The sequence below is a fragment of the Metschnikowia bicuspidata genome, assembly GCF_001664035.1.
Source record: "Metschnikowia bicuspidata var. bicuspidata NRRL YB-4993 chromosome Unknown METBIscaffold_6, whole genome shotgun sequence".
NCBI classification, from domain to species: domain Eukaryota; kingdom Fungi; phylum Ascomycota; class Pichiomycetes; order Serinales; family Metschnikowiaceae; genus Metschnikowia; species Metschnikowia bicuspidata.
In genome coordinates, this window is record NW_017387736.1 from 647004 (window position 1) to 672058 (window position 25055).

The following is a 25055-nucleotide window of genomic DNA, read 5'->3' on the forward strand; positions in this document are numbered from 1 at the left end:
CGCACCCTTAGGTCCGGGGCGAAGCCGGACCTGGGAATATTTCCCCACCCGCCTAGACGTGCTCAGCGATTGGCGCAACCGCAATACGGTGGGCACCCCTCTTTTCCACATACATATAAATCTCACTTCCATCCTATATAAAGAGTGCCCGGATTCCTTAGCGGATAAAAGCACGAAACAGTAAAACGCAAACCAAACAAAAACAGGAATCCAACCCAGACATTAGCTAATCACCCGTCGTCTGCAAACACATATTTAGCCACACCGCTCACTGCTTGCTTTCATAGGAACAAAATGTCGAGAATTGCCAGAACTTCACAACAGGCCGCCAGAGCCTTCTCCTCCGTGGGCAGAGTCCTCGCAAAGAACGACGCCTCCACAATCGACTCGTTCAAGTTGCCCTCGCAAACATCGATCAACGAGTGGGAGTTCAAGTACGATCTCATGCCGAAAGTGGCCGGGCCCAAAATCCCGCCCGTGAGCCCTGAGGCCGTCAAACAGGACATTGCCCGCACGAAAAAGGAGCAGATTGAACAGGAATTGCTCAACAGAGAATTGCACGCCTCGTTCAAGGTCGAGGCCAACCACGCCAGCGTGCTTCATGGCGGCGAGCCCGTCAGCGCCGAGCCTCTGTACATCCATGAGCGCGGACTGAGTCCCGTGGATGCCTCGACCCCCACTCTGCGCAAGAAGCTGAAGATCGCGAACACGCATAAGTACGTCCAGCTGTCGCTCAACCCCGAAATCAATAATCCTGCCGTTGTCAACTTGGGCCATGAGAACAAGGTCCACCACAAGACCGCCACTGTCGAGGCGCCCCCTGAAGTCGAAGACGCAGAAGCACCCGCCGAGAAACCCTCCTCTTCCGTTAACCCGGCGGCGGTCTTGGGGCTTTTCGGATTGGGCGGCCTCGCTGGCTACTTCCTCTTCAGCGACTCGAAAAAGGCCGCGCGAAAGTAGGCACGTGGCACGTCAGGGTCTTGCAAACATAGTAATAGACGCAACACTTACATCTAGTAAGATATCCCGTAGCCACCCGAGACTGTTGAAATGCAGGTACACGCTCTACAAAGGGCGATGGATCAATAAATATGGTTTTTTGGGGTTGTGTATGCTATGTAAAGTTGTCTCTCTAGTACGAGCGGGCAGCCTCCTGACAGGCCTTCAATTGCTGCAAGTAGTAGTCGCAGATTTGCATGTTACCGCTGTTCTCCTCCAAACATCTGGTGAAGGATCTGGCATCGGAGTCGCAGGTTCTGGCCTGTTCCTGGGTAGATTGTTGTTGGGTGGCGGCGACCTGCTGTTGTGGCTGCTCAGCTGGAGTGGACGAGCCGCCGAACATGGAGGTGATACCGGCACCCAAGGTGTGACCGATGGTCGAACCAACGGCAACACCGGCGGCAGTAGAGGCCATCTGGCCGAACAAGCCTGGGCCTTGAGACGCAACTTGTGGTTGGGCAACAGGGGCAGGTGGGTGTGGGGCAGCGGCGACTGGGGCTGGGGCCGCAGCGGTGTGGGCAGATCTCGTCTGAGTTCTGGGTGCTGGAGCAGATCTTCTTTGTCTAGCCATTTTGTGTTGTGGGTATGGTGGCGACACTGGGATGGAGAAAAGCTTTTTTTATTTATACCCACGCGCAGGGGCGAGCCGACTGCGAGAGCGAGAAAATGTCGTGCCGTGGTCACGAGTCAAAATGTCGCGCGCGAAGCTTACCCCGGAGTTTCATGGCACCTTCCAGCGGGTTCCAGCGCGCGCCCGATTTGGCTTCTCTATATTCTTCGTATTCGCAGCTGGCACGTGGACAAGCTTTGAGGGAGACGACGTGCGCATCGGCCAGAGTTTGGCCAGACTTAGGACCACGTGTTTATGATGTTATCTGCTTCATCTAGCTGGCTTCATCTGGGGATGCTTCGAGATGTCGGGCTGTATGAAGTCGGGCGTGGTTGAAGCAAACTTGCTTGTATGATCTGTAGTATCTTTCAAGGCGGATGTTGGAGGGTCACGACATGCATGAGGCTGTTAAAAGACACAGCTTTCGTTCCGAGCCAGCTGTATAGGAGGATACCATTTATCCTCAGCCTGTCGGACTGGAGTTGACAGCTTTTCAGGCACTGGAACGCGACACCGGAAACATTCCGATACAAGTGTGCCAATCTGTTAATACAAAAAAGTTATATACCCATTTTGTGCTGTATTTCCACAGTATCCAGCTTTCTTTTATGTTTTCCGAGCTTTCTAGAGCAAAGCAGGGTGGGATTGTGTTCTGCTTTGTCGATGTTTTCACGTTGGGCAAACCATTCTATGGCCACGAGCCTTGACCATACTGGCTTTCCCTAATCATCAGACGTATAACGCCCAAACTTCGAAAGTACGGCTTCTAAATTGGATTCAGCAAATACAAATGTGTGAATGACAGAGACTCATGTTGTTACGGGCCAAACTGCGGCGGTTGCTCTCAGTCACATCGAGAAATGGTGCGGAAAACCGCCAATTTATGTATTGCCCTTCAGCCTTTTGACAAGCCGAATCGGGCGAGGCGGTTCCTTCACATAATGGCAAATCAGACCAAGTTTGCTTCAGGCATACGCGATAGGCGGAACGTGCAAAAAACGAGATCTGTGTGTTTCATTTTTTACGGCCTTCCAATTTCTGCCCAAGTACCCCGCTTAATACTCTCCTTCACAGCAAAGCGTCTATTACTTCCCAGAACATGAAATGCGGCGTGTTGTTTAGCAGAGGCATGAGGGCCACACACTCAGCTATTACTTCAAGAAGGATGTATTCGTCGGCACAGCCAAATTTATACCAGGTCTTGGAGCTACTGCCAAATGCTTCTACAAAGGATATTAAAATGAAATTTAAGCGGTTGTCCAAGAAATATCATCCTGATGTAAACGCGCATCTCAGTGACCAAGAGAAGGAGGCAAATAGCAAGAGATTCGTGGAGATGGTGCTGGCATACGACACACTCAAAGACAAGAAGAAACGCAAATTGTATGATGCGACTCTCCTGTCAAGCCCTCGAGGAGGCGGATCGATGTATTCGCGAAGAAAGCCACCGTCAGCGTGGGAAAACGAATATTACGGCGAAGCCAAGCATTACTCGAGGGCACGAGCTTCCGGAAGCTATACCTCTCACGGCTACAACTACACTAGACACAGGGTACACAACTTTTACAGAGCTAGCAATGGAGAAAATGGGTCCCAGCACTTTACGGGCGAGCACAAAAACCGTGGCGACAGATTCGATGTGCCTCATTTTGACTACACTAGCCATCTCTCCAAGCAATTAAAGTTCGAGCAGCGGATCATCAGTAAGCACTTGTCGGAGGCGGAGAAGGAGGCGGTCTTGCGGCAACTAGCACCGGACGGTGATCTCTCCAAGGTGAGCGAAGAGCTCATAACCAAGCATTTGATGAGGCAAGCAAAGAACGAGAATGCAGCCAGGCAAACTCACTCTCACCAATCGGGCGCGGCCAGTAACCCATACATGTACCGAGGGCCACAAAATAGCAACATGGACTCCGAAGAAAGCGGGGTTGGGTTCAAAGCACTAGTGATTGCCGGAGGGGCAGGATCGGCGTACCTACTATACCATTTAATTCTAGCTCAATAGAACACATCGATGATATGGATCCGCCGCAGAACATGCGTGGGAAAGCAAAAGCTATTGAGATCGTCTAGTATTGATCTATAAAGTATACAAGAACAAAGCGGGAGGTAACGAACCGAAGCGTTAGTCCACCGTGTGTGTGATTATGCAAAAGGGTGAGAAGTTGTGGCAGCTTAGCGGGTCTTAACGGTCGACCTCACCAAACACCAAGTCCATGGTACCAATGATGGCAACAGCGTCGGCCAACAAGTTGCCTCTGGAAACGTGGTCGAAAGCACCCAAATGGGCAAAACCAGGGGCTCTGATCTTACATCTGTAAGGTCTCTCGGAGCCGTCGGAAACCACGTAGACGGCCATCTCACCCTTTGGAGCCTCGATGGCGGTGTAGGTCTCACCCGCAGGGACAGCGTAGCCCTTGGTGAAGAGCAAGAAGTGATGAATCAAGGCCTCCATGTCCTCCTTCATCAAGGATCTGGGAGGGGGTGAGATCTTGAAGTCTTCGACCTTGACCGGGCCTTCGGGCATGTCGTTGATACACTGCTCGATGATTCTAAGGGATTGTCTGAACTCGGCCACTCTGCACAAGTAACGGTCGTAACAGTCACCGTTGTAGCCCACGGCCACGTCAAAGTCGACCAAGTGGTAGGCGTCGTATGGCTGGGCTCTTCTAATGTCGTAGGGCACACCGGAACCTCTGAGCATGACACCCGACAAGGCGTAGTTCAAGGCGTCGTCGGCAGTGACGACTCCAACGTCCTGGGTTCTGGCCTTCCAGATACGGTTGTCGGTACACAACTCCTCGACCTCGTCGATTCTGTCGCCGAACTGCGTGGCCCACATGTAGATGTCATCCAACAAGCCTGCGGGCAAGTCCTGCGACACACCGCCGGGTCTGACGTAGGCCGAGTGCAATCTGGCCCCGGAAACTCTCTCGTAGAACTCCATCAACTTCTCTCTCTCCTCAAAGCCCCACAAGAACGGGGTCAAGCCACCGACATCCATGATGTGCGACAACACGGACATGCAGTGGTTCAACACACGCGTGATCTCGCCGAACAAGGTACGGATGTACTTGCCTCTCAAGGGCACCTCGACGTTCAACAACTTCTCCACGGCCAAGGCAAACACCAACTCGTTGGTCATCATGGAGACGTAGTCCAATCTGTCGAAGTATGGCAACGCCTGCATGTACGTCTTGGACTCGATCAACTTCTCCGTGCCCCGGTGGAGCAAGCCCACGTGCGGGTCGGACCGCACGATCTCCTCGCCGTGCAACTCCAAAATCAACCGCAACACTCCGTGTGCGGCCGGGTGCTGCGGCCCGAAGTTGATCGTGAAGTGCCGGATTTTCGTGTTCTGCTTGTCCACGTGCTTGGGGTCGTCGTCCCTGCCCCACGTCATGTCGACCTCGTCCAAGACCTCTGTGAACGTGGTTTTGCTTAGGGTGGTGCCTTCCTCCGAGACTCTGGAGGGCATGTTGCCCATGGCATTGATGTAAGGCTTGACCGGGTCCGGGGCGGCGCCAGCTCTCAAGCGCGGCGCCATGGAAAAGAGTCTGTTTGCCGACAGCCGCGAAGCTCTGGCCAAGTTTCTGTAGGAGAACATGGGTCTTGTGGGGAGTGGAAGCAGCAGGCGTGGAGCGTGTTTTCAGAGCGAGAAAAAAGACTGCGTAGGATTTGAAAGGCGCCCAGTTCATTGGCGGACGCGCACCCGTGCACCCTTGCACCCGTGCGCAGGTCCACGGTCCGCGGTGGCTGCACGCTTGCAGCTATGGAGGAGGGGGCGGCGGAGAGGGCAGCCAGGTGTGCCGAGGAATCGAGGGAGGACACAATCAAAAAAAAGAGACAAAGGGAAAAAGTGATAATGGGAAGCTGGGAAATGGGGTATTGGGAATATGGGATATTGGGAATATGGGAATATGGGATATTGGGAATATGGGATATTGGGAATATGGGAATATGGGATATTGGGAATATGGGAATATGGGATAATCGAAAATGTAGGGAAGAGAAGTGGGTGCGGGATGGATAGGAAAGAGAGGGAACGGAAAGGAAAATCAAAGGGAAAGGGAAAAACGTGCGAGCGATAGAATACAAGGCCTGCGAACAAATAATATATATGGGGTGAGATGGGGAATCTTTGAGAGAGGATAGGGAGCATGTGCGGCGAGAATGTGAAATATGCGAGGGAGCACATAGCTCAGATGTAGAGAGATCCAGACGCAACAAAGAAAGCTGGAGAGGGAGGGCGTAGACATCCGAGACACCAACAATAAGTACAAGATCATGAAGTAGACCAAAGGTGCTGGACAACAATGTATGGCAAGGTTCCAAAAGGAAGAAAACGAACAAGAAACAAGAAACAAAAACAAAAAATGAAATAAATAACAAGAAACAAATAATACAAGTTGGACTGGACACTTTCTTAATTGCGTGGGGCGCGTCAAGTTACCACGGCCCCGACTGGCTGCAAAGTCGCTTTGAAGAGAACTGCCCACGCACACTTACCACAGAATTTGATACCAAAAGTTCACTTTATCAAACTTAACTTACCGGCTGCCCTGCAAGCTGTTTGCTTGGTGACTACTGTCATTGACAGCAACCTGCTGGCAGTTCGGGCTAATTTCACCGCACCACCCCTGACTAGAGCCGAATAAGCGCACAGATCTTCATGTAAGCCTTCATCGCAAGTGAACTCTGATCTCCGGTGTTTCGTGGCCCTCGACACACTCTGTCCATTTGAGCGAGGAATGCCCTCTTTCGTTCACATCTTGAATCTGGCCTGTCTTCTATAAATCAATCTCTTCCTTTTTTTGGACATATTCATCTGATCGGGGAAGGCCGTGATAAGCAGAATGAATTTATTGATCGTTTTGTGAGTGCTAATCATTAGATCTACCAATGTGTAGTTTGGGATTCTACTTAGGTTTTCATGATTTGAGGAACAGAACTACCGACTCCCCAAAATGTACTTTTTTTTCTAAGTGTCTAAATGCGGTCCTTCAGCCTCGAATCGTGGTCTGTCAACTTGAATTTCTTCGGTGTCCGAGTTTAGGATGTTCGATGACTTTGCATGGGTCGCCTTTCACAACGTGAATAAACCATAGCCTAGGCACATTTGCCCACACGCGGTGATCAGAGTCTAACCCCTGTGCAGTTTGGGCCAATAGATGCTCACCGCCCAAACCCCAAATTTCGGTTTAGCCAAGGCAGAAGGTGGATGTTGCTTTGCAATCAAGCCTATGAAGAATAAAGAGCCTAATAAAGAGCCTCATGCTAGGACGTCTCGAGCACCCTAGGCAAAGTATGCACCAGGCCTCTCTTCGTGCACATGAAAACAAATATTATTTAACATTGAATCAACCTTTGATATTGATAAAGGATTTGACTTTTACTTTTAACTATGTTGTACAGAATAATTCGTTCTTAGCCTCAGAGAATTTCACAGAAGATGCGGTGGCTCAATGGTAGAGCTTTTGATTCCAAATCAAAAGGTTGCAGGTTCGATTCCTGTCCGTGTCAATTCTTTTTTGACTTTCTACTTCCACATTTTTTGACTGTAATCTCAGTTCTGCTCTACCCGCTTTCTCACGAATACCTTTCGTCAAACTCCAATGGCAAAAAAGACAAAGAAAGACCCTCCTCCGCCCGACCCAAAAGAGGCCAAGCAGAAGAAGAAGGCCGCGAAGACCCTGACTCCAGAGAAGGAGGACTCGGCTCCTTCGAAACCGCAAAGAGGTTTGGCCATCGGTGACAACTTTGGATGGACCGGAAAACTTCCAGCTACACTTCTCTACGAACACTGCCTGAAACAAAAATGGAACAAGGTTGTCTTTGACATGCGGAAGACAGGAAAGGGCTTTATTGGTGTAGTTGATCTTAGCTGGGAAAACCCCAAAACTAAAGAGGTGATCCATCTCAGATGGTCTCCGGAAACTGATCTCCTCCCACCAAGGGAAACGACTAATGAGGCCCGCCATTTTGCTGCTACATATGCCATGTATAGACTCAACTATGTGAAAAACTTGAAGATGGTGTTGCCCACCATATTCAGAGACTACTGGGCTGATATGGATGCGAAAAGGTTACAGCTTTTGAAAAAGGACAAGATGGCCCATGACAAGTTCTACAATGCGAATCCATTCCAAGTACACTTGGACACTGTTGCTGAGAAGAACCTCCGTGAGAAGGAGAGGAAGCTGAGGGAGAACAGCGAGTCCAAAGTACGGAAGCCCACAGCTAGCATTGGAATCACCGTTGGTTCCACCAATGAACGTTCAACCACGAACAAGAAGCCTAACACCGGAATAAAGCAAAACAGAAGCAAAGTCACGCTTAGACAATTCCCCATCGGCAAAAAAGCCTGGGAGAATGCTCCATTTGTCGACTTCCCAACCGACATTCGAGCTAAGATGGAGTCTTCCATCAAGCATCATATTAACTGGGTGGAAGACTTGGGTACCACTGAGCAAAAAGATTCTTCTTCAGATGGCTGGGCTGACCAATTGACAGATCTTGGCTTCAGGCCCTCCCATGCGAAGGAGGCCGTTTGTCATACGCTCACATTTGTTGATGCATTAGAGTGGTTGTTGTTTCATGTTCCAGAGGACGACTTGCCTGTATTTTTCGCAAAGCGTGACGAAGACAATAGCTTGTCACTCAAGATTTCTACCGACATACAAACTGAGTATTTACTCCAAAGGCTTTCTCTCTCTGGTTTTGATAAAGATGAAATCTTGGCTACTTTTCACGAAAATGGAAGAAGTGAATTACAAACTTCGATTGCATTGACTCACATGACTGCATCCTATCACCCTGAACCGTTCGATTCCACCGGTGACGAGTTTGAAATGTGGCTCATGGAGCTTGAAGGGATCGAGTCTATTGGAAGCAATAGTATTGCCTTCATGGATGATTTGAAACGCGTAGTAACTGTTTTGTTGAACGCGGTAGGAATAACTAAAGGCATGTTGCTGGTGAAGGTCATTTTTGCCAAGGGATACCCCAATGTGTTACCTGGTGTTCAGATAGTGGTGAATGATGCATCTTTTAAGTTGGCGAATTACATCAAGCTATCAATCGTGCGCCAGCTATTAGAATACATCTTAAATGACAATCTTATTGGGCAATGCATGGTCTTTACTATGGTTGAGTGGCTTGAAAACAACGTTGCTAAAGTCATTGAGAACCCGGGACCATTGTTGACTTCTTCACACACACAGATTTCTGGTGACTTCAAATCCTCTCTGAACAATAAAAAGTTGTCTTCCGCCCGCTCAACGTCCAGATCACGTATGCTTCTGAAGTCTGATATTCAAGAATTGCTGCGAGAGTACGAGGAAAGAATTAAACTGGCTCTGTTCAAGACGTCGTTGTCACAAAGACAGAGGCTACCTGCTTGGAAAAAGAGAGACGAATTGGTGAAGATTATCACTTCGAACAAAGTGACATTGATTACAGGCGAAACCGGTTCGGGTAAAAGTACTCAAATTGTTCAGTATATTCTCGATCATATGTGCAGCCTGACTAACTTTGATGGTTCAATCATCTGCACGCAGCCAAGACGTATCTCGACCATCGGTTTGGCAGAGCGTATCTCAGATGAAAGAGTCACAAAGGTTGGAAATGAAACAGGTTATATCATTCGAGGGGAGAATAAAACACTGAAACGGACCAGGCTACTGTTTGTGACTACAGGTGTGCTTTTGCGTATGCTCCAATCCTACTTGTCGTCAGGCAACGCAGCTGATGCGGGAATTTTTGAGCATTTGGAGTACATCTTCATAGATGAAGTCCATGAAAGATCGGTTGATAGCGACTTGCTTTTGATTATTTTGAAAAAAATTATCGGAAAGCTTCCAAAATTGAAAATTGTGCTTATGTCTGCCACAATCAACACGGATGTCTTTATGAACTACTTCGACACCCCAGTGAATCATTTGCACATTGAGGGAAGAACCTTTCCCATCGATGACTTCTACCTTGATACTATTTTACAAGATCTCGACTTTTCAATCCAAACATATGATGGTCAGATCATCAAGCCCAAGGCTGATTCGAATTTTTTTAAAACCGGAAACCTCAACTACGATTTAATTGCTCAACTTTGTCTTTTCATCGATGAAAAGCTCACCAAAGAAGGCAACACAGGATCGATTTTGATATTTTTGCCCGGGATCATGGAGATCAGCAGATGTATCAGAAAAATTGAGAGCGGTTATGCTTCTTCTGGAAAGTCTTGTTGGTGTCTTCCATTACATTCTGCGCTTTCGCTGAAGGATCAAGCAAGAGTGTTCAAAAGCCCACCGAAGAAGACACGTAAGGTGGTGGTCTCAACCAACATCGCAGAAACATCCATTACAATTCCAGACTGCGTGGTAGTCATTGATGGAGGTCGCTCAAAGAGCATGTTCTTTGATGCTAAAGCCAACACTTCGCGGTTGGTCGAAAACTGGTGTTCTAGAGCGGAAATGTCCCAAAGACGGGGTCGTTCAGGTCGTATACAGAATGGTAACTGCTATCATCTCTACACCAGAGAAACGGAGAAAGCTGTTCTAGGACAACCAATCCCTGAAATTCGCAGAACACGCCTTGAGAATTTGTATTTGGTGGTGAAATCTATGGGCATCAAAAAAGTGTCTGAATTTTTGAATAGTGGGCTTGATCCTCCCGAAGAGCAATCTTTAAATAAGGCCAGGTCTATGCTTTTCGAGTTGGGCGCATTAACCGGGGATGACGCGAATGAAGGCTTGTCACACTTGGGAAAGTACTTGTCCTATATTCCCACAGACTTGCAGTCAGGCAAACTTTTAATCTTGGGATGCATATTCCGATGTGTTGAAATTTGCTTGACAATTGCGGCTATTTGCTCTGGAGGAAGTCCGTTCTCCAGCAGTTTTGATATTAAAGATGAAGTTCGCAAAGCAAAAAGCAAATTTGGTAAAAACCAGGGAGATTTGATGGCATCAGCTCTTGCGTACCATGAATGGGAGAGCCTTCCTCATCCGCAGAGAAAGAAGTTCATATCTGAAAACCATTTGTCGTACCTCACGCTTCAAGATATTCAGTCAACGAGGACGCAATATCTACTGACACTTAAAGAAATTGGGTTTTTACCATTCTCCTATCGCTCAAATGTTGAGGGTAAGTTCAATCTGAACTCAAAGAACTTCACGCTCATCAGGGCGATAATCACGGGATCTTTCACCCCACAGTTAGCGAGAGTGCAACTTCCTGATCCAAAGTACGCGCAGACCATAGTTGGTGCAGTGGAGATCGATGCTGATGCCAAGCTGACAAAATTCTGGATCAGAAATGAGAAGTACATTGATCAGTGTAACAATGGAGAGAGCGTCAGTGAAAGGCCTGCCACGCGCGCTTTTATCCATCCTTCTTCGTTGATTTTCTCTGATTCTGGAGCGGGTGCTAGCTTGCCAAATATTGAGGACATGACCTTGGAGGATGGTAGTCTTGATATGGGGAAAATCAGAGAACAGTATGACATGACACCTAGTGCAAAGTATAATTCAAACGCGATGCATAAGTCTCCGTTTGTCGTCTACACATCTTCGAACGAGACTTCCAAATTATACTTGCGGGATATCACTCCAACAACTACAGTCGGTGCGCTTCTTTTCGGAGGAGAGATTCTGTTTGATGTGTCGACTCATATATCCACTGGCAAGCGGTGCCCTGGAATCGTTCTAGACAAATGGATGCCAGTACGGACTTGGTGTAAGAACGGTGTGTTGTTAAAAAGACTTCGAGTTCTTTTGGATCAAGTGATTGAAAATAGATTATCCAATCCTGAGCAAGAGAAGGCTGAAGCCGCAGACGATGAAATACTTGATATTGTCACGAAAGCGCTCACCGTTGAAGCTAGACAAAGATGATAATTTTCTTGAAGATCAATATTTCATCAAAAATCTACAATTAATACATCATTCATAGAACACGTCCTCGCCTCCTTCAATGGAGGAAGAAGCTTGCTTTCGCAGCCGGCTTTGCATGACATTGTGCTACGTGCCACAGCACGTGACCAGACGCAATCAGCGCGTATCTGGGGCAACCATAAACATTTAAAAGTCTTATCTGATCGCGATAAGTAAAATAAAAATCTCAGAGCAGGGAGTTTTCACCAGAGAAAACGCTCACTTTAGACTTTTCTTGTGTCTGTCAAATGGGCAGCTCTGGATTTGATCAGCTGGAGCAATCGCCTCTTATTAGAAATGAGCATGCCAGGAAGAAATACGGAGATCTTCAAGAGTCCACGAATGCAGTGCACAGATCTGAAACTAACGAAACCTCGTCGTCTGTATCACCAATAACTGATGCAGAACGAGGACAACCTGAGGAAGAGGAAGAGGATTTGAAGGACCTTTTGCAAGTAGTGAAAGAGACCGTGCCATTGCACGATGATCCAACCATACCTGTTTTGACATTCAGGTTTTTTATTCTCTCCTTTCTTTTCATTGTTCCCGGAGCGTTTATTGACACTCTTAATAATTTCCGGACAACGGCCGCGGCTTACTCGATCTTCTTCGTACAGATTGCGGCTCACCCCGCTGGAGAATGGATGGCGCGTACGCTCCCCAAAAAACAAGTGAATCTTTATTTCTTTTCTTTTAACCTCAATCCAGGGCCATGGTCTATTAAGGAAACCGCACTAATAACCGTGGCAGCGAAAAGTGGTGCTACAGGCAACTTGGCTACGAATGCGTTAGCATTGGTGGAGCTTTATTTTGGCACCAAAGTGCCTCCTCCGCTTGCCATTTTGTTCATGTGGTCAATTGTTTTCATTGGCTACTCATATGCTGCCATTGCTAAAAACGTAGTTAGCTACGATCCTCAATTTCAATGGCCGCAGTCGCTAATGCAGACTGCACTTCTTCAGAGTCAGGCAAAAGACAGTGAAGAAAAGCACAAAAAAGCTTCAGAAATTGAAGCACAAGCCAATGAGCTTGGTGATGAACGAGCAAGTCTCTTGAAAAAGCAAAATGGTGATAATTTTCCTGATACCAGCGGACATTCTCAAATGACGGTGTTTTTCGTATGCGCTTTTGCACTTGCAGTATGGCAATTGCTTCCCGAGTATTTCTTTCCTTTAACCTCCTCGGTCGCGATTCTTTGCTACATCGCCCCTCGTAACCACAACGTCAACTTTATCGGGTCAGGTTTGGGTGGAATGGGCTTTCTTAATCTTTCATTTGATTGGGCAAACATCACTTCGCAGGTCATGTTAATTCCTTATTGGGTACAAGTTATTCAATTCATGGGATTTGTAATAGGGGCTTGGATTCTCCTCCCACTTGCAAAATGGACGCTGTTGTTCCCCTTCCAATATGGGTTGATGTCGAACCGATTATTTACAGAAACAGGGGAAATTTATCCCACAGAACAGCTAATGAATAATGATGGAACATTCAATGAAACAGCATACGAATCATACGGTCCTGTGCATTTAGGATCACAAAGAGCATGGAACATGTTTTTTGACTACGCTGCATATGTATCTGGAGTGGTATGGGTGGTTGCATTTGCCTGGAACAAATTGCAGGAGAGCTGGAATGGCACTCGGGGCCAGTACAACGATCGTCTCAACAAACTTCACCGCGCTTATGACAACGTGCCTTACTCGTGGTATGGAACGATGTTTTGCATTTCCATGTGCGCTTTGGCTTTAATCCATCAATGTGGTTACTTGTTCACTCCATTGTGGACTTGTATTGGAGCTCTTATAATGGGGTCTATAATTGTTACTCCTTTGATGTGGTTGTATGCTTTGTCCAATTTCCAGCTTCCAACTGGAACGTTCAACGAACTACTTTATGGCTACATTGTGCAAAACAAAAGCCCGAAACACCCCGGAGGGGCTGCTTTTTTCGGCTGTATAGCGGGAAACGCCTGGTACCGTGCCCAGATTCATTTAGAGCTGATGAAACTAGGATTCTATAACCATTTACCGCCCAAATCAGTTTTCTTCGCACAGATCATGGGAGAATTCATTGGAGTTCCGGTAAATTATATGTCTTTCCGATGGGTTTTATCCACAAAATGGGATTACCTAGTTGGGAAAAAGACAGACCCACTTCACCAGTGGACGGGACAAACAGTGGTTTCCTATCACACCAACGCCATTCTCTATGTTGTTTTAGGGCCTCGGAGGCTTTTCCTGAAATACCCTGCCCTTCCATATGGATTTCTAGCGGGGCTTTTCGCTCCTTTAGTTGTTTTCTGCCTTCACAAGAGGTTTCCACGAAGCAAACTTAACTTCCAGCTTTGGAACACAACAGTGTTATTTTCCACACTTAGCACATTCTACGGAAATGTATCAACAGGATTTCTTTCCAAGTTTATTGGAGGAACTTTCACCATGTTCTATGCGTATAGACACAAGCATGCCCTTTGGAAAAAGTACAACTATGTGGTTGCTGCTGCGTTGGACACCGGGTTCAACTTGTCGATGTCCTTCATATTTATTTTGGTTTCTTTGGGGATCAACGCCCCAGTATGGTTTGGAAATAACCCCCAAAATGTTGAGCGATGCTTTGCTTTATGATTAAATTTCTCAATTTAGAACCTGAGTGTTTTATTTGGTAATGTGCCTTACCTTTTAAGTGGCGACAGCACATGACCGAGCCCCCTATATACATGTGAACAGTCTGTTCCCAATGACCGAGTACAAATAACAACTGTTCTGGCATTGAAAGATTTATGGACAGTAGACGGTCTGAGATACATCACAACGTCCTGACAGCATTAGTTAGATTCTAGAATATTTACCACCCGACTAAGTTTTTTTTATTGAAAATGAGACAAACCAAGTCTGAGCGTTGGTCTGTGGGTGTTTTCATAAACATCAGTGAGTCACTAGTTTGAGATTCTTTAATGAATGTGAACATGTATTAACTTTGATTACTGTGACTTTCTAGCTCAGGTGAAGCATTGGTTTTGTTTTTCCGAGAACACAACGAACGAATAAAATAATTTCTTTGGAGATTCGAAGGAAGGTAGACCGAAAAGCTAGGTGCAGAAAGGTATGAAAGCGGAGAATTCAGCACGCCGGTATTCGGATTTCGTGAAGCAAGGAAGCAAGACTCAGGGCAAGACTTATAAAAGCGAAAGCACTGCCCTACGTTTCAAAATCCGCAAGCCAGTGAAGATATCACGCAGCCTGAGTCTTCTCATATATGGCCTTACAGATGAGTAAAGTTCTTTGATATGGAACAAAATTCGACTTTGGCTGGGCAAGTGAGTAGCTGGACCCAAGTTAATTCAGTGAGAGAGCACATAAGAATATACCTTTTGAAAAGACAAAAACAAGAAACAAAAAATACAAAAAAACAGAGAATCCGTTGCTAGACTGTAACATTGTGATGCTACATACAATGTAAAAGGCCAGAAACCAGAGAAAACCCGTATTGAGCTGGAATATTATTTAGGCGACGCTGTTCGACCAGTATTTGTATGGGTTCCCTCATAGAAGACTGATGCTTATTCCAGAAAGCCATGGAGTGCACTGGCACTAATGTGACTCCAGCCCCTCATGATATCAAGCAGCACTACGAGAAGCATCATCATTCCAATTCTCCTTATACCTGGTCATTCAATCTATCAATAATACCTCTGCGTCTCTCTGGCCGCGACCTTCACGCACCGGCCATACTAACCAACAAGCCAGCAACCACCAGATCACCCACCAGCAAAACACCCACCACCAAAGCAGCCAGAAATCTTACCCCAATGGAGCAGCCATATCACACACAGCAACACCAACAACTCAAGAAATAAACCACCAGCCGCAAAACGCCGTACCGCCCCCATCCCGGGCCTGGAGAAACAGGCCTGCCGGAGCACCCGTACACCACGCAACATCTCAGTGCAACAACCTGATGCTGTAGTCTCCCTCCAACTACTAGTCTGTCCGCACAAAGAATGAGTCAGGCGCTGCCCAACCCCACCCAGCAGAACATTATCCAGACGATCCAGCCGGCACAAGCCACCAGGCTCTTGGAGGCGCTCAAGGAGGAGCTAGCCAAGGCCAAGGCTGCGGGACCAGACACGGCCAGGGCAAGACAGCATTACGCCCGGGCCGAACAAATCAAGCAGGTGCTTGTGAATTACCGCCAGCAGCAGCAACAAAGACAGGCGGCCGCGGCTCGTGCAAACACCACGGGCGCGTTTGTGGGCCCCGGCCCCGGGTCCGCGCCAGGCATGGCCCAGCAGGCCGGGAATGTGCCTGGAAGTGCCCCTGCGCACGCCAACCAGGCCCAGTTTCACAGCAGCACCGCCGGCTCGCGCCCAGGCGCGACCGGGTTTGCGTCGGGCGCGAACACCGTGGGCAACACGGGCGCCATCGGGGGGCCTGCGGGCGGATTGGGCCAGAACACCGGGGCCTCGGCTCCTGGGGCTGGCACCATAGCTTCACAGCAGCAACAGCAACAGCAACAGCAACAGAGATCCGGCATATACGCGTCTTCCCAGATGCCCGGCGGGCTTTCCGACGCCGGCGCCTCGCAGCAGAGACCGCCGTCCGTGGCGCCCGGGGTCACGACCGAGAAGTACAACCAGGTGCGCACCCGGCTCCAGGACTTGGAGCGCAAGATCCGCACACTCGAGGCCGGCAAGCGCCCGGACATGGGCGCGGACGAAAACACGCAGTTTGACAACCAGCTCCGCGAGCTCAAGTTGAAGTACGCCCAGTACTCGAAGTTTGCCTTGTACATGAAGAACCAGTTGCTAGAACAGGCCCGTTCCGGCGCGGCCACGGCCCCCATGGGCACGAGCCCGGCGGGCACCAAGCCCGGCACCCCCGCCGTGCCGCCGGCCGCTCACACGGCCCATTCCGCGGGCACCCCGGGCCAGTCCATGCACACGCCAGCAGTGACCAATGCGCTGCAGGCAGCCAACAACGCCAACGCAATGCAGGACCACAGCCAGGCGGCGGACCATGCGGCCAAGTCCGCCAGCGCCGGTGCAGCACCGGGCGTGAAAGCTGCCAGCAGAGGGCCGTCGCCCTCCGCGAAGGAGCCCTCCGTGCCGGGCGTCAACCTCTCTCTGATCACCAAGCCAAGCGTGCCGTCCATTCCAATTTCCAGCACCATCAATGTGAAGCCGCACAACCCCATCACGTTGAAGCCGGGCGCCAACAACGTCAGGCCAACGTTGACCGCGGGCGGCTCCTCGGGCTTGGGGCAGGTGGTCAACTCGCCTGCGATGATGCGAATGCCCACGTTCGACATGGCGTCCACTGGCCCCATCCAGGACAACGGTGGCCGCGTCTTGACGAAGAGAAAGTTGACGGAGCTTGTCAACACCATAGGCGCGGACGAGGGTGACGGGAAGACCACCATTGACGGCGACGTCGAAGAGTTGCTCCTAGACCTTGCAGATGAGTTTGTCAGTTCCGTCACGACCTTCGCTTGCAGGTTGGCCAAGCACAGAAAGACCGACGCAATCGACGTGCGCGATGTCCAGCTCCACCTCGAGAGAAACTGGAACATCCGCATTCCGGGCCACGCCATGGACGAGATCCGCAGCATGCGCAAGTGGCAGCCAAACTCTTCATACACACAGAAGGTGTCCGGCGTGGATATAGTCAAAGCTGTCAACGGACCGCTAAACTGAACCGTGACGGTCTTGTTTAGAAATCGAGGATGTAAAATTACGTATTCATAATGGCTCACTTGTGAACTGCTTTGTATACATCGCCGATGCCAGATAGAATGCCCTTGCCGACCCAAAACTTCAATGCCTGCGACGCGGTATAGCTGGACATCCGTGTCGCCAAGGAAATCGTCAGCAAGGCCATTTCATCCATGTCATCGTGGAACAACTCGATCACGGTTGCCTGTGCGGGTGTCACCTCATATTCCTGTGAGCCATGCTCACACAAAAGCTCAACAGTGACAGTTCCCAACGAAGGTATCAATGCCAAATCACGGCCGGGCATAAAAGACCTGAACGAGCCGCAATAAGCCTCGAACCCATCATCCACAGGAACGTTGAAATAGTCATTGTCTGACAACGAATCTGCAACTGTGGGCCAGTAGATTTTAGAAAGAATCGTGAGCGAGAGTTGTTCATGCATGACTCTGGAGTTGATTGCGGCACTCTCTTGTATATCCCTAACCATGACGTCCAAAGTGGCAAACTCATTCACTCCAAACCTCGCTTTGAGTAATTCAACGTGGTTTAAGATATCCATTACATTGTATTTGCCCCATTGGAGAAGACGGTCTCCAAACAACCTGGTAAACTCCTCGACAAACACGCCCAGCAGAGAGAAAATACCAGTAAGAGCTTCTACCACATCCAAGACCCTTCCCTTCTTAAAATCGGGCAAAGCATCAATGGGGTCCGGATACCAGTTCAAATCGGTTAAGTCATCGATGGGTGCAGAAAATGGGGTGATGCCCTTGTTGAGCTCTTGCGCCAATTCTACCAACGGGTTTGTCTCGGGGTTCAAATCAAGCATACCTCGCACCAACTGCGGTACTAGATCCATCCGTGACTTGAGATATTTGCGAATGGGACGGGCCACCTTGTCAAGAAGAACACCTGTTGGATCCACCAACAAGAATGACTTGATGGTTTTGATATAAACCTGGGTGATGCCGGTTGTATTTGATCCCAGGTGAAGCAACCGTGCTTGGCACTCATGCGTGAAAGTGTCCACTAGTTTGGCTCGATGTTGTGCCTGACTTCCAGAGTCAAGGGATAAGCACAGATGTAGTTCACCAAGGGCAATTTCCGATTGCGGGAAAGCCACCACCATGCTGAAAATCTCCGAAATCCGAAGCGAGATCAACTCGTCGCGAGCATTCCGCACAAGATCGTTGCTAGAGGACGATGTTAAATCCACACACCCCAATGCAAATATGGGGTATAAGTCCACGCGTACCCACTCTTCGATTTCCACGAGTAACTGCTTGTCCCACTTCCCTGAACAAACCGAAGCGATGTGCTGGCTGATCTTCTTCGCCGAGATCCGCACAGCGGTTTCTTGAATGATGGGCTTCATGCCAATAGCAGCCAATATGTTAAGCCAAGTTCTTGACTTTTCATTGTACAGTGAGCTGAGAATATCGTCTAGCAGCAGAAGAAACTGTGACCGGTTCAAGCACCGAAGAAAAAGCGAAGCGAGGCCTCGCGAAAACACGTCGGAGGCAACCAGAGAAAGATCTAGTAACGAGATCTGGCGGCGATAGAATGAGCTCAAAGTCGCCACTTGTTCCACAATGGATATGAACGTGTTGGAGGCCACAAACGGCTCGAAATGATGGTGGAACTGCACGCTGATAGAGTTCAAGAAAAGACGGACAAACTCCTGATGCACCAGTTTGTCCCGTAAACACCGTCTTGCTGCAGCACGCACTCTTGCCAGTGGTTCGACAGTTTCTGAGCCGGCTAATGGATAGTATGGCAGGAGCCAGTCTAGGAGCATCCCAAGATCGTTTTCCAAATCGTGGGGCTCGGCTAGCAAATCCGTAAGGGTTTGTGATGGACACAACGATTTAAGCACGGCCGGCGTGAGCTTCACTAATGGAACCATGGTGTGTGCTTGAAGGTTTGCCTTGTGTGATTCAGTGTGGTTTGCAAAGGCAGGATATGACAGTTTCTGAGACCACACAAAATGAGGGTCAGAGGTCTCCCAATTCTTAAAAGGCGATTGCGTCTAGAAGAACCGCGTGTTTTGAATATGTGTCTGCGAATGCTTAGTATTCGCTCAAAAGCTATAGGCCCTAATGCTACCCAGACTTTAAATACATCATGTCGCGCATACATCTGCCTGGTGCATGGCCAGCTGGAAATTACTGGCGAGTCTGGGGCCACCAATTGGAACAGCCAATATAAGATTTTTGTTGAATCTTTCATTGGTGGGTTATCTACGAAACGGCAAAATAAACCAACTCACTTATTTTTAGTTTTTGGACTTTGGTATTTTCCGGCCGTATGTGCACCGGATCTGTCGCCAGGTCGCCCGCACTGGGTCCGCTCAATCGAAAGGTTGTCGCAGGCTTTAACCGTTATTGGACATTGATCCGAACCCGCAAGGCATATCCTGGAAGATTGGACCACCGCAGCTGCCTCAGCATTCCGTATCTGAAAAACCCATCAATTATGGTATGTGATGTTTTCATAAAGCGAGCTATCTATTCTTTCGTTAGATTTTTCATCGCACCTGTACTGACCACCAGCCTTCCAGATCCGAGTTAAGAAAACAATTCTGTAACATCACCAGATCCTCGACGGAAGTAGCCACGCATTTCCTAGAAAACAACCAGTGGGACGTCAGTCGGGCTGCTCATGCCTTTTTTGATGATGCTTCCAAAACCCTGGATGCGATTCCCTCGGAAGCACTCGTTCACTTGTTTGACAAATACAAAGACCCTCAAAATGAGGCCATGCTCCTGATTGACGGTACCCTAGACTATCTTAATGATCTCGAGATAGAGCCGGAGGATTGCCGAAGCTTGACGCTAGCATTTCTCTTGGATTCCCCGCAAACTGGCGAATTCACCCGCAAGAGCTTCCTCACATTCTGGGCCCTGGAGTGCATCACATCCCTTGCGGAGATGCGTGCTTTGATTCTAAAGTGCCATTCCAGCATAATGAAATCTCCTACTGAGTTCGAAAAATTCTACCAGTACTGTTTCAATTTCATACGTGGATCCGATTCGCGCATCAAATCCATCACCCATGAAGATGCTGTGTCTTACTGGAACTTGCTTTTTGGAGAGTGTGCGTACTTGGAGCCATGCTCTGAGAGACTCAAACAATGGTACGAATTTGTGGGCTCATCGAAAAGACCGGTCAGCAGGGACACGTGGGTGATGTTCTACAAGTTTCTCATTGAGGTGATCAGCAAGGATCCTGCGCTGCTCTCTGGGTATGATGAGATGAGCTCGTGGCCAAGTATGGTTGACGAATTCATTGAATGGCTATATGAACATGGTCACCTTGAGGCGAAGAGTGAAGATTAAGCAAGTTAGTTTTATTTCATGACTGCCTATATTATGCGCTGGCAGAAAACATGTTGGGAAATCTATGAATTGAAGGCATATTTCTTGAAGGATGTTATAGAATCAGTTAAGAAGCTGACCTATGCTTGGTTTTCGCAACAGTAGTAACATTCTCGACGCGTTCTCGAGTTTGTCCACCTCCGTGTTGCTTAATTCCAAGTGACCTGGCTGTCCATCCACGTTGGCAATGAGATTATTAGGTGGCACCTGGCTTTTGAAATACATCTTGCGTGGGTAGGCCTGGCCCTGGCCCATTACATCATTGTTCATAGAAACGCTTTCCGGAGATATCAAACCACAGCACCTGGCATTTGTCGATGTCAATGCAGGGTCAGGTAAGGAAAACATATTCTTTTTTATCAGCGTCTTGATGGGTATGGTGAAGGGAGATGTGGAGGTGGAAGTATCATTTGAGTGGCCACTGGGATTGGCGAACAGAAATGACTTTCCCATGAACCCGGAATTGAGAGTGGTGCTTGTAAGCGGTTCTGCGTGGACTTGATAAGTCTGAAGGTTCGTGGAACATATTGATGAGGAGAGGCGGGGCTGCCCGTTGTCTTCACTCTTGTGTTTCCCGAGCATGGTAAGAATGGGCGAAATTTCAGCAGCTTCTTGCGTTGCGGTAAGCTGGTCCGTACATTGATCGATTCTGGAGTTCCACGAGATATAGTCTGCACCTACAGCGGCTTTTGCTTCTGTATTTGCTTCTTCTGCACCCTCCTCGGTTTCGGCAATTGACAGGGCAGTGCTGTTCAAATTCTGAGACATAAAAGTAGCCTGCCTATCCACATTGTCGCTTTGAGAAGCACAACGAGATGCAAACTCATGGAAATCGAATTCCTGGTCAATGTTGCGGTATTGGTTGACGTCGAGGGGTATATCTGCGAACGAAATGTCGAATTCAAAGTCCTCCATTGACGAAGAGAGCAAACTGTGCTGCTTTTGCAAAATGTGATGCAAATACAAGATATACTCGACGGCGGTTTTCAATATGGTAAGCTTGTACATGCCGTCGATTTTGTTTGCATTGTTGCTTGCTGCACTGACCCTTCGAGAGCTGTGATCAGCAGTCCGACACGCTGGAATTAAGTACTTGAGGGCCTCAAACTCGCGGTTGATCTTGATACGCCTGCGTTTCTCAATCATGGAGTGAAGCTGTTTCGTTTCAGTGCGTCTCTTGGCCAACTCATCCTCACCAATTGTTGAAGAAGACCGCCTTCTCTTTTTGCGAGGCTGCTCTTCGTTAACTCCAAGTGAAAACGAGACTAATGAGTTCTTGGTATCGCTTGCATAGTCATTGGAGAGCACCTCATAGTTGTTGTCCTCCGGATCTATGTCTTTGTTCAATTGAATGATGGTAGTTTTTAGCTTAGGGGGTGCAGAAAGTTGCATTTTCGAACGCGCCATTTATCAAAAATAAGCTCAACGGGCGAGCAGTGGAGATTAGTGGTATATATTAATGTAATCCGTAGCCTCGAGCACGTTTTGCGACCACGTTTTCGAAAGTGAGATAAATAAATCGATGTCACACGATATGAGATGGACGGTGCGATATCAAGAAGAGAAATACCAGTAGTGCACAGTTTTAAATTAGGCGTTAGACAACGATATCAGGCATCTCCAATTAATTAGGTTTCTATGCAAATTCGAAATCCCTGTGATTAATTGCAGTGACGCACGTGATGCGGTATACCGGAACACGTGGGTCCATGTGGGGACATGTATTGAGTCGCGCGTTTTGAGTACGCGAAGTCGAAGCTTCTCTTCAGCTTATCACTAGATCTTTGCAGATTTAGGAAGGATATCAGAACAAGAAACTGGCATGACAGCAAGACTCAAGTAATTGGAAATAATATATATGTTAAGTTTAATATTGTGTCCCCAATAGACACGTATGACGGGATCGTGGTGTCTTGGCAGGCCAAGCACTATCTCGAATGTGACGTCAAAATATAAAAGTGCTTCTTTATTGACGCAATGTGCAGTGTCAGATACTGAGCATTTTCCACATTCGCAAGCCTGTCAAACATCCAACATATTCTCTCTGAACTTTTCGATACACCGGTCGACCATCAAAATACCGCCCTCAGAAACTTTCGAGAAATCTTCATGGTAGGAGATCACTACATTCATTCCCCCCTTGGGAGTACTGATCACCGATAAAGTGATGTGAGAAAATGTCACTCCCTGACTGAACACCACGTCGGTCACGTGCCATTTTCCGGCACTAATATCCACCCGGCCCAAATTAGAAATTTCGAATGTCTGTCTTTCTGCTTTGTCTTCAGCATATGGTTTCATGTAATTCCATATGTTCAAAAGTTGGAGAAGACCCGTCTTGTAGAAGGAGTGTCTATTTTTCATAGCCTGTGAAAGACCTTTTTTCAAAACTTCGGTGGCATCCTTTGTGGACAAGCCAGGAGCAATGTAGGAGGTGAAAGCAGAGAAAAAGAGCCCGTACCTTGTGATTTGCTTTTCTTTGGGGAAGTATCGTCTCCCACAAATAATCAATTCACATGACTGAGAGAACGTACCCAAATGGGCCGTGAAAGATGTGCCAATTGCCAGATAGAGTCTGGCAGCCATCATCGGCGTCAATGTTGTTCTTTCTTGCTTGCAGTGTGTCAAAATCAAGCTGACTTCTTCGCGACTAAAATGCACGATCCGGAAATTGGCCTCGTTCAGTCCGTTGAAAGGCACTAAATTGAATGGTGGATGCTGGTAGAAGTTTGGCGATGACGGCCATACGTAGCTGGAAAACAATTTCAGGACGAATGAAGGAATCAACATTTGAGAGGCCAATGTTGAAAGCTTGAACCAAAGTGGACTGTCGTATAAATTGGTGACGTTTTCACTTGAATCCCTCAATTTGCCAGGTGAATCTACTTCAGAGTCGAAAAGAACTTCGGCGACATCCGAAAGCGTATAACCCGACACAATGTCTATAGTCTTGACGAGATCATCAAAAAAGTTGACAGCAGAGCGCCCATCAAACATAACGTGGTTGCAGGCGAATGTCAAGTATTGATCACCAGATGACTCTACAGAGATACGTGTTAGATACCACCCTGGCTTCCCCCGGTTGACTGGTAATCTGACTCTCGAAAGGTCTTCCAAAACTCTGGCATCAAAATCCCTGACGGTCTTTCGGTAAACGAGTTTTGAGAACAAGAGTCTTTTTACAGGCCGTATATGATAGTTCTTACCATCAGCGAGAGTATCTTCGGAAATTGTGACTTCAGGTTCAGAGAGTTTTAGTGACCCAGGAGAATCGGGGGTTTCGCTCAAAGATTCCGTATCTGGCTTCACTTCTTTGTCTTCTGAACGAAACGCGTTCACTGTCAAGTACGGACAAGATATAATCACGCGTCTGAGAGCATGTGATAAAATAAGATCGGAGACGGGCTCATTTAATTTCACCGACATGTTGAAGCCGCGGCCCATTATACCTGTGGTGTCTCTACATATGTAGTACCTTTCCAAGAAGCCAGGGGCCCTGGAGACTGGGAGCTCGGACATCTAAATTATTCGAAACGTGTTTCTGGCCCGTGTTTTGCCTGATGAGTAAGCACTGTATATGTCAGCTTTTCCGATAAATAATCAAAGAACGAACGAAATTGATACGTGGGGAAAGAACGAACGCCTGCAAAATTAAAAACACTGTCTTATCTCGTGAGTTTCAAATTGCAAGTTGCTATCGCGATAGCGAGTTCGACGACCAGCGGATGGTCACATCGCACATAACCATGCACTTCAATCGTAATAATTGACATGGCAACGTAGCCGGAATTGTGAAGCACATTTATGGACACACTAAGTCACACTAGAGCCATATTAATTTTGGTTGACACAAAGAAGGAAAGAAGTAAGAACCTGGCAATTTTGCAGAACATCACTCATGAGGATCAACGACACAACTAAGTTTGCTGTTGTACTAGGTCGGAATATATATGGACTAACAAGATTCACTGTTTATGAAGAGTTTTTAAATACCACATATAATTAAAAAAAAACAAGCTTTTTTGAGTTCTTGCAAAGTTTAGCATAGCCACGACTCCCTCAACAATTTCATGCATTGAGCTGCCTTTAAAAGACATAAATGATCACATAAAGTAGAGTAGGTATTTTCGGGGACATTTTGCTATCAAAATTCACAATAATTCTGTTGTTATAAACACTGCATGGTACGAGGTCTTTTAATATTGTCGCATACTTCCTGCCAGCGTTCCAGATGAAGATCAAGATTCATAATTGATCCTAGGGTAGCTCAAGAAATGATATCACTATTTAGAAATCAAGAATTACAGGAAGAAACGCTTTTTGTTTGCTTGTAAGTCATTCCATCACATTTGAGTTTTTCTATGAGCTTTTAATTTTGCTGTGATCGTAAATTCTTCGTTCTTAAAGATACTCTGAACTAA

General features: G+C 47.7%; 11 protein-coding genes and 1 non-coding gene across 12 annotated transcripts; 7 read left to right on the forward strand and 5 right to left on the reverse strand.

Annotated features, from left to right (window-relative positions):
* Positions 1 to 327: 327 nt before the first annotated feature.
* METBIDRAFT_18175 (uncharacterized protein) lies at positions 328 to 834 on the forward strand (the record flags this gene model as incomplete). The annotated part of the gene is made up of 1 exon (XM_018854773.1): positions 328 to 834. A coding segment is annotated over one exon (507 nt), but the record flags the coding sequence as incomplete, so codon positions are not given.
* A 298-nt stretch (positions 835 to 1132) lies between these two features.
* On the reverse strand, positions 1133 to 1570 carry METBIDRAFT_79665 (uncharacterized protein; the record flags this gene model as incomplete). Its single annotated transcript, XM_018859108.1, has 1 exon — positions 1133 to 1570. One exon carries the CDS (start codon positions 1568 to 1570, stop codon positions 1133 to 1135), a length of 438 nt encoding a protein of 145 aa, XP_018710198.1.
* A 1168-nt stretch (positions 1571 to 2738) lies between these two features.
* METBIDRAFT_74059 (uncharacterized protein) lies at positions 2739 to 3614 on the forward strand (the record flags this gene model as incomplete). Its single annotated transcript, XM_018858422.1, has 1 exon — positions 2739 to 3614. One exon carries the CDS (start codon positions 2739 to 2741, stop codon positions 3612 to 3614), a length of 876 nt encoding a protein of 291 aa, XP_018710199.1.
* A 28-nt stretch (positions 3615 to 3642) lies between these two features.
* NUC2 (Nuc2p) lies at positions 3643 to 5642 on the reverse strand. Its single transcript, XM_018856265.1, has one exon. It carries the CDS (start codon positions 5154 to 5156, stop codon positions 3795 to 3797), a length of 1362 nt encoding a protein of 453 aa, XP_018710200.1. The 5' UTR covers positions 5157 to 5642; the 3' UTR covers positions 3643 to 3794.
* Positions 5643 to 7060: 1418 nt separating this feature from the next.
* Positions 7061 to 7132, forward strand: METBIDRAFT_t210. Its single transcript has one exon. It is a non-coding gene; the product is annotated as a tRNA-Trp (tRNA).
* METBIDRAFT_33307 (putative helicase) lies at positions 7121 to 11573 on the forward strand. Its single transcript, XM_018856266.1, has one exon. It carries the CDS (start codon positions 7225 to 7227, stop codon positions 11500 to 11502), a length of 4278 nt encoding a protein of 1425 aa, XP_018710201.1. The 5' UTR covers positions 7121 to 7224; the 3' UTR covers positions 11503 to 11573.
* A 136-nt stretch (positions 11574 to 11709) lies between these two features.
* Positions 11710 to 14619, forward strand: OPT7 (Opt7p). The gene has a single exon (XM_018856267.1). The coding sequence runs from the start codon at positions 11790 to 11792 to the stop codon at positions 14166 to 14168; it is 2379 nt and encodes a 792-aa protein (XP_018710202.1). The 5' UTR covers positions 11710 to 11789; the 3' UTR covers positions 14169 to 14619.
* A 958-nt stretch (positions 14620 to 15577) lies between these two features.
* METBIDRAFT_18199 (uncharacterized protein) lies at positions 15578 to 17236 on the forward strand (the record flags this gene model as incomplete). The annotated part of the gene is made up of 3 exons (XM_018854778.2): positions 15578 to 15789; positions 15892 to 16492; positions 16538 to 17236. Coding segments are annotated over 3 exons (1512 nt in total), but the record flags the coding sequence as incomplete, so codon positions are not given.
* A 55-nt stretch (positions 17237 to 17291) lies between these two features.
* Positions 17292 to 19163, reverse strand: METBIDRAFT_13417 (anaphase promoting complex subunit 2; the record flags this gene model as incomplete). Its single annotated transcript, XM_018854357.1, has 1 exon — positions 17292 to 19163. One exon carries the CDS (start codon positions 19161 to 19163, stop codon positions 17292 to 17294), a length of 1872 nt encoding a protein of 623 aa, XP_018710204.1.
* Positions 19164 to 19564: 401 nt separating this feature from the next.
* On the forward strand, positions 19565 to 20595 carry METBIDRAFT_13418 (NEDD8 ligase; the record flags this gene model as incomplete). The annotated part of the gene is made up of 2 exons (XM_018854358.1): positions 19565 to 19735; positions 19780 to 20595. 2 exons carry the CDS (start codon positions 19565 to 19567, stop codon positions 20593 to 20595), a joined length of 987 nt encoding a protein of 328 aa, XP_018710205.1.
* A 102-nt stretch (positions 20596 to 20697) lies between these two features.
* TRY6 (Try6p) lies at positions 20698 to 22026 on the reverse strand (the record flags this gene model as incomplete). The annotated part of the gene is made up of 2 exons (XM_018857983.1): positions 20698 to 21078; positions 21133 to 22026. The coding sequence occupies 2 exons, from the start codon at positions 22024 to 22026 to the stop codon at positions 20698 to 20700; spliced, it is 1275 nt and encodes a 424-aa protein (XP_018710206.1).
* A 630-nt stretch (positions 22027 to 22656) lies between these two features.
* Positions 22657 to 24153, reverse strand: METBIDRAFT_45992 (uncharacterized protein; the record flags this gene model as incomplete). Its single annotated transcript, XM_018857979.1, has 2 exons — positions 22657 to 23870; positions 23961 to 24153. The coding sequence occupies 2 exons, from the start codon at positions 24151 to 24153 to the stop codon at positions 22657 to 22659; spliced, it is 1407 nt and encodes a 468-aa protein (XP_018710207.1).
* Between the last annotated feature and the right edge of the window lie 902 nt (positions 24154 to 25055).

Coding starts and splice junctions, on each gene's coding strand:
- NUC2 (XM_018856265.1), bottom strand. CDS start 5,156: ATGGCGCCGCGCTTGAGAGCTGGCGCCGCCCCGGACCCGGTCAAGCCT.
- METBIDRAFT_33307 (XM_018856266.1), top strand. CDS start 7,225: ATGGCAAAAAAGACAAAGAAAGACCCTCCTCCGCCCGACCCAAAAGAG.
- OPT7 (XM_018856267.1), top strand. CDS start 11,790: ATGGGCAGCTCTGGATTTGATCAGCTGGAGCAATCGCCTCTTATTAGA.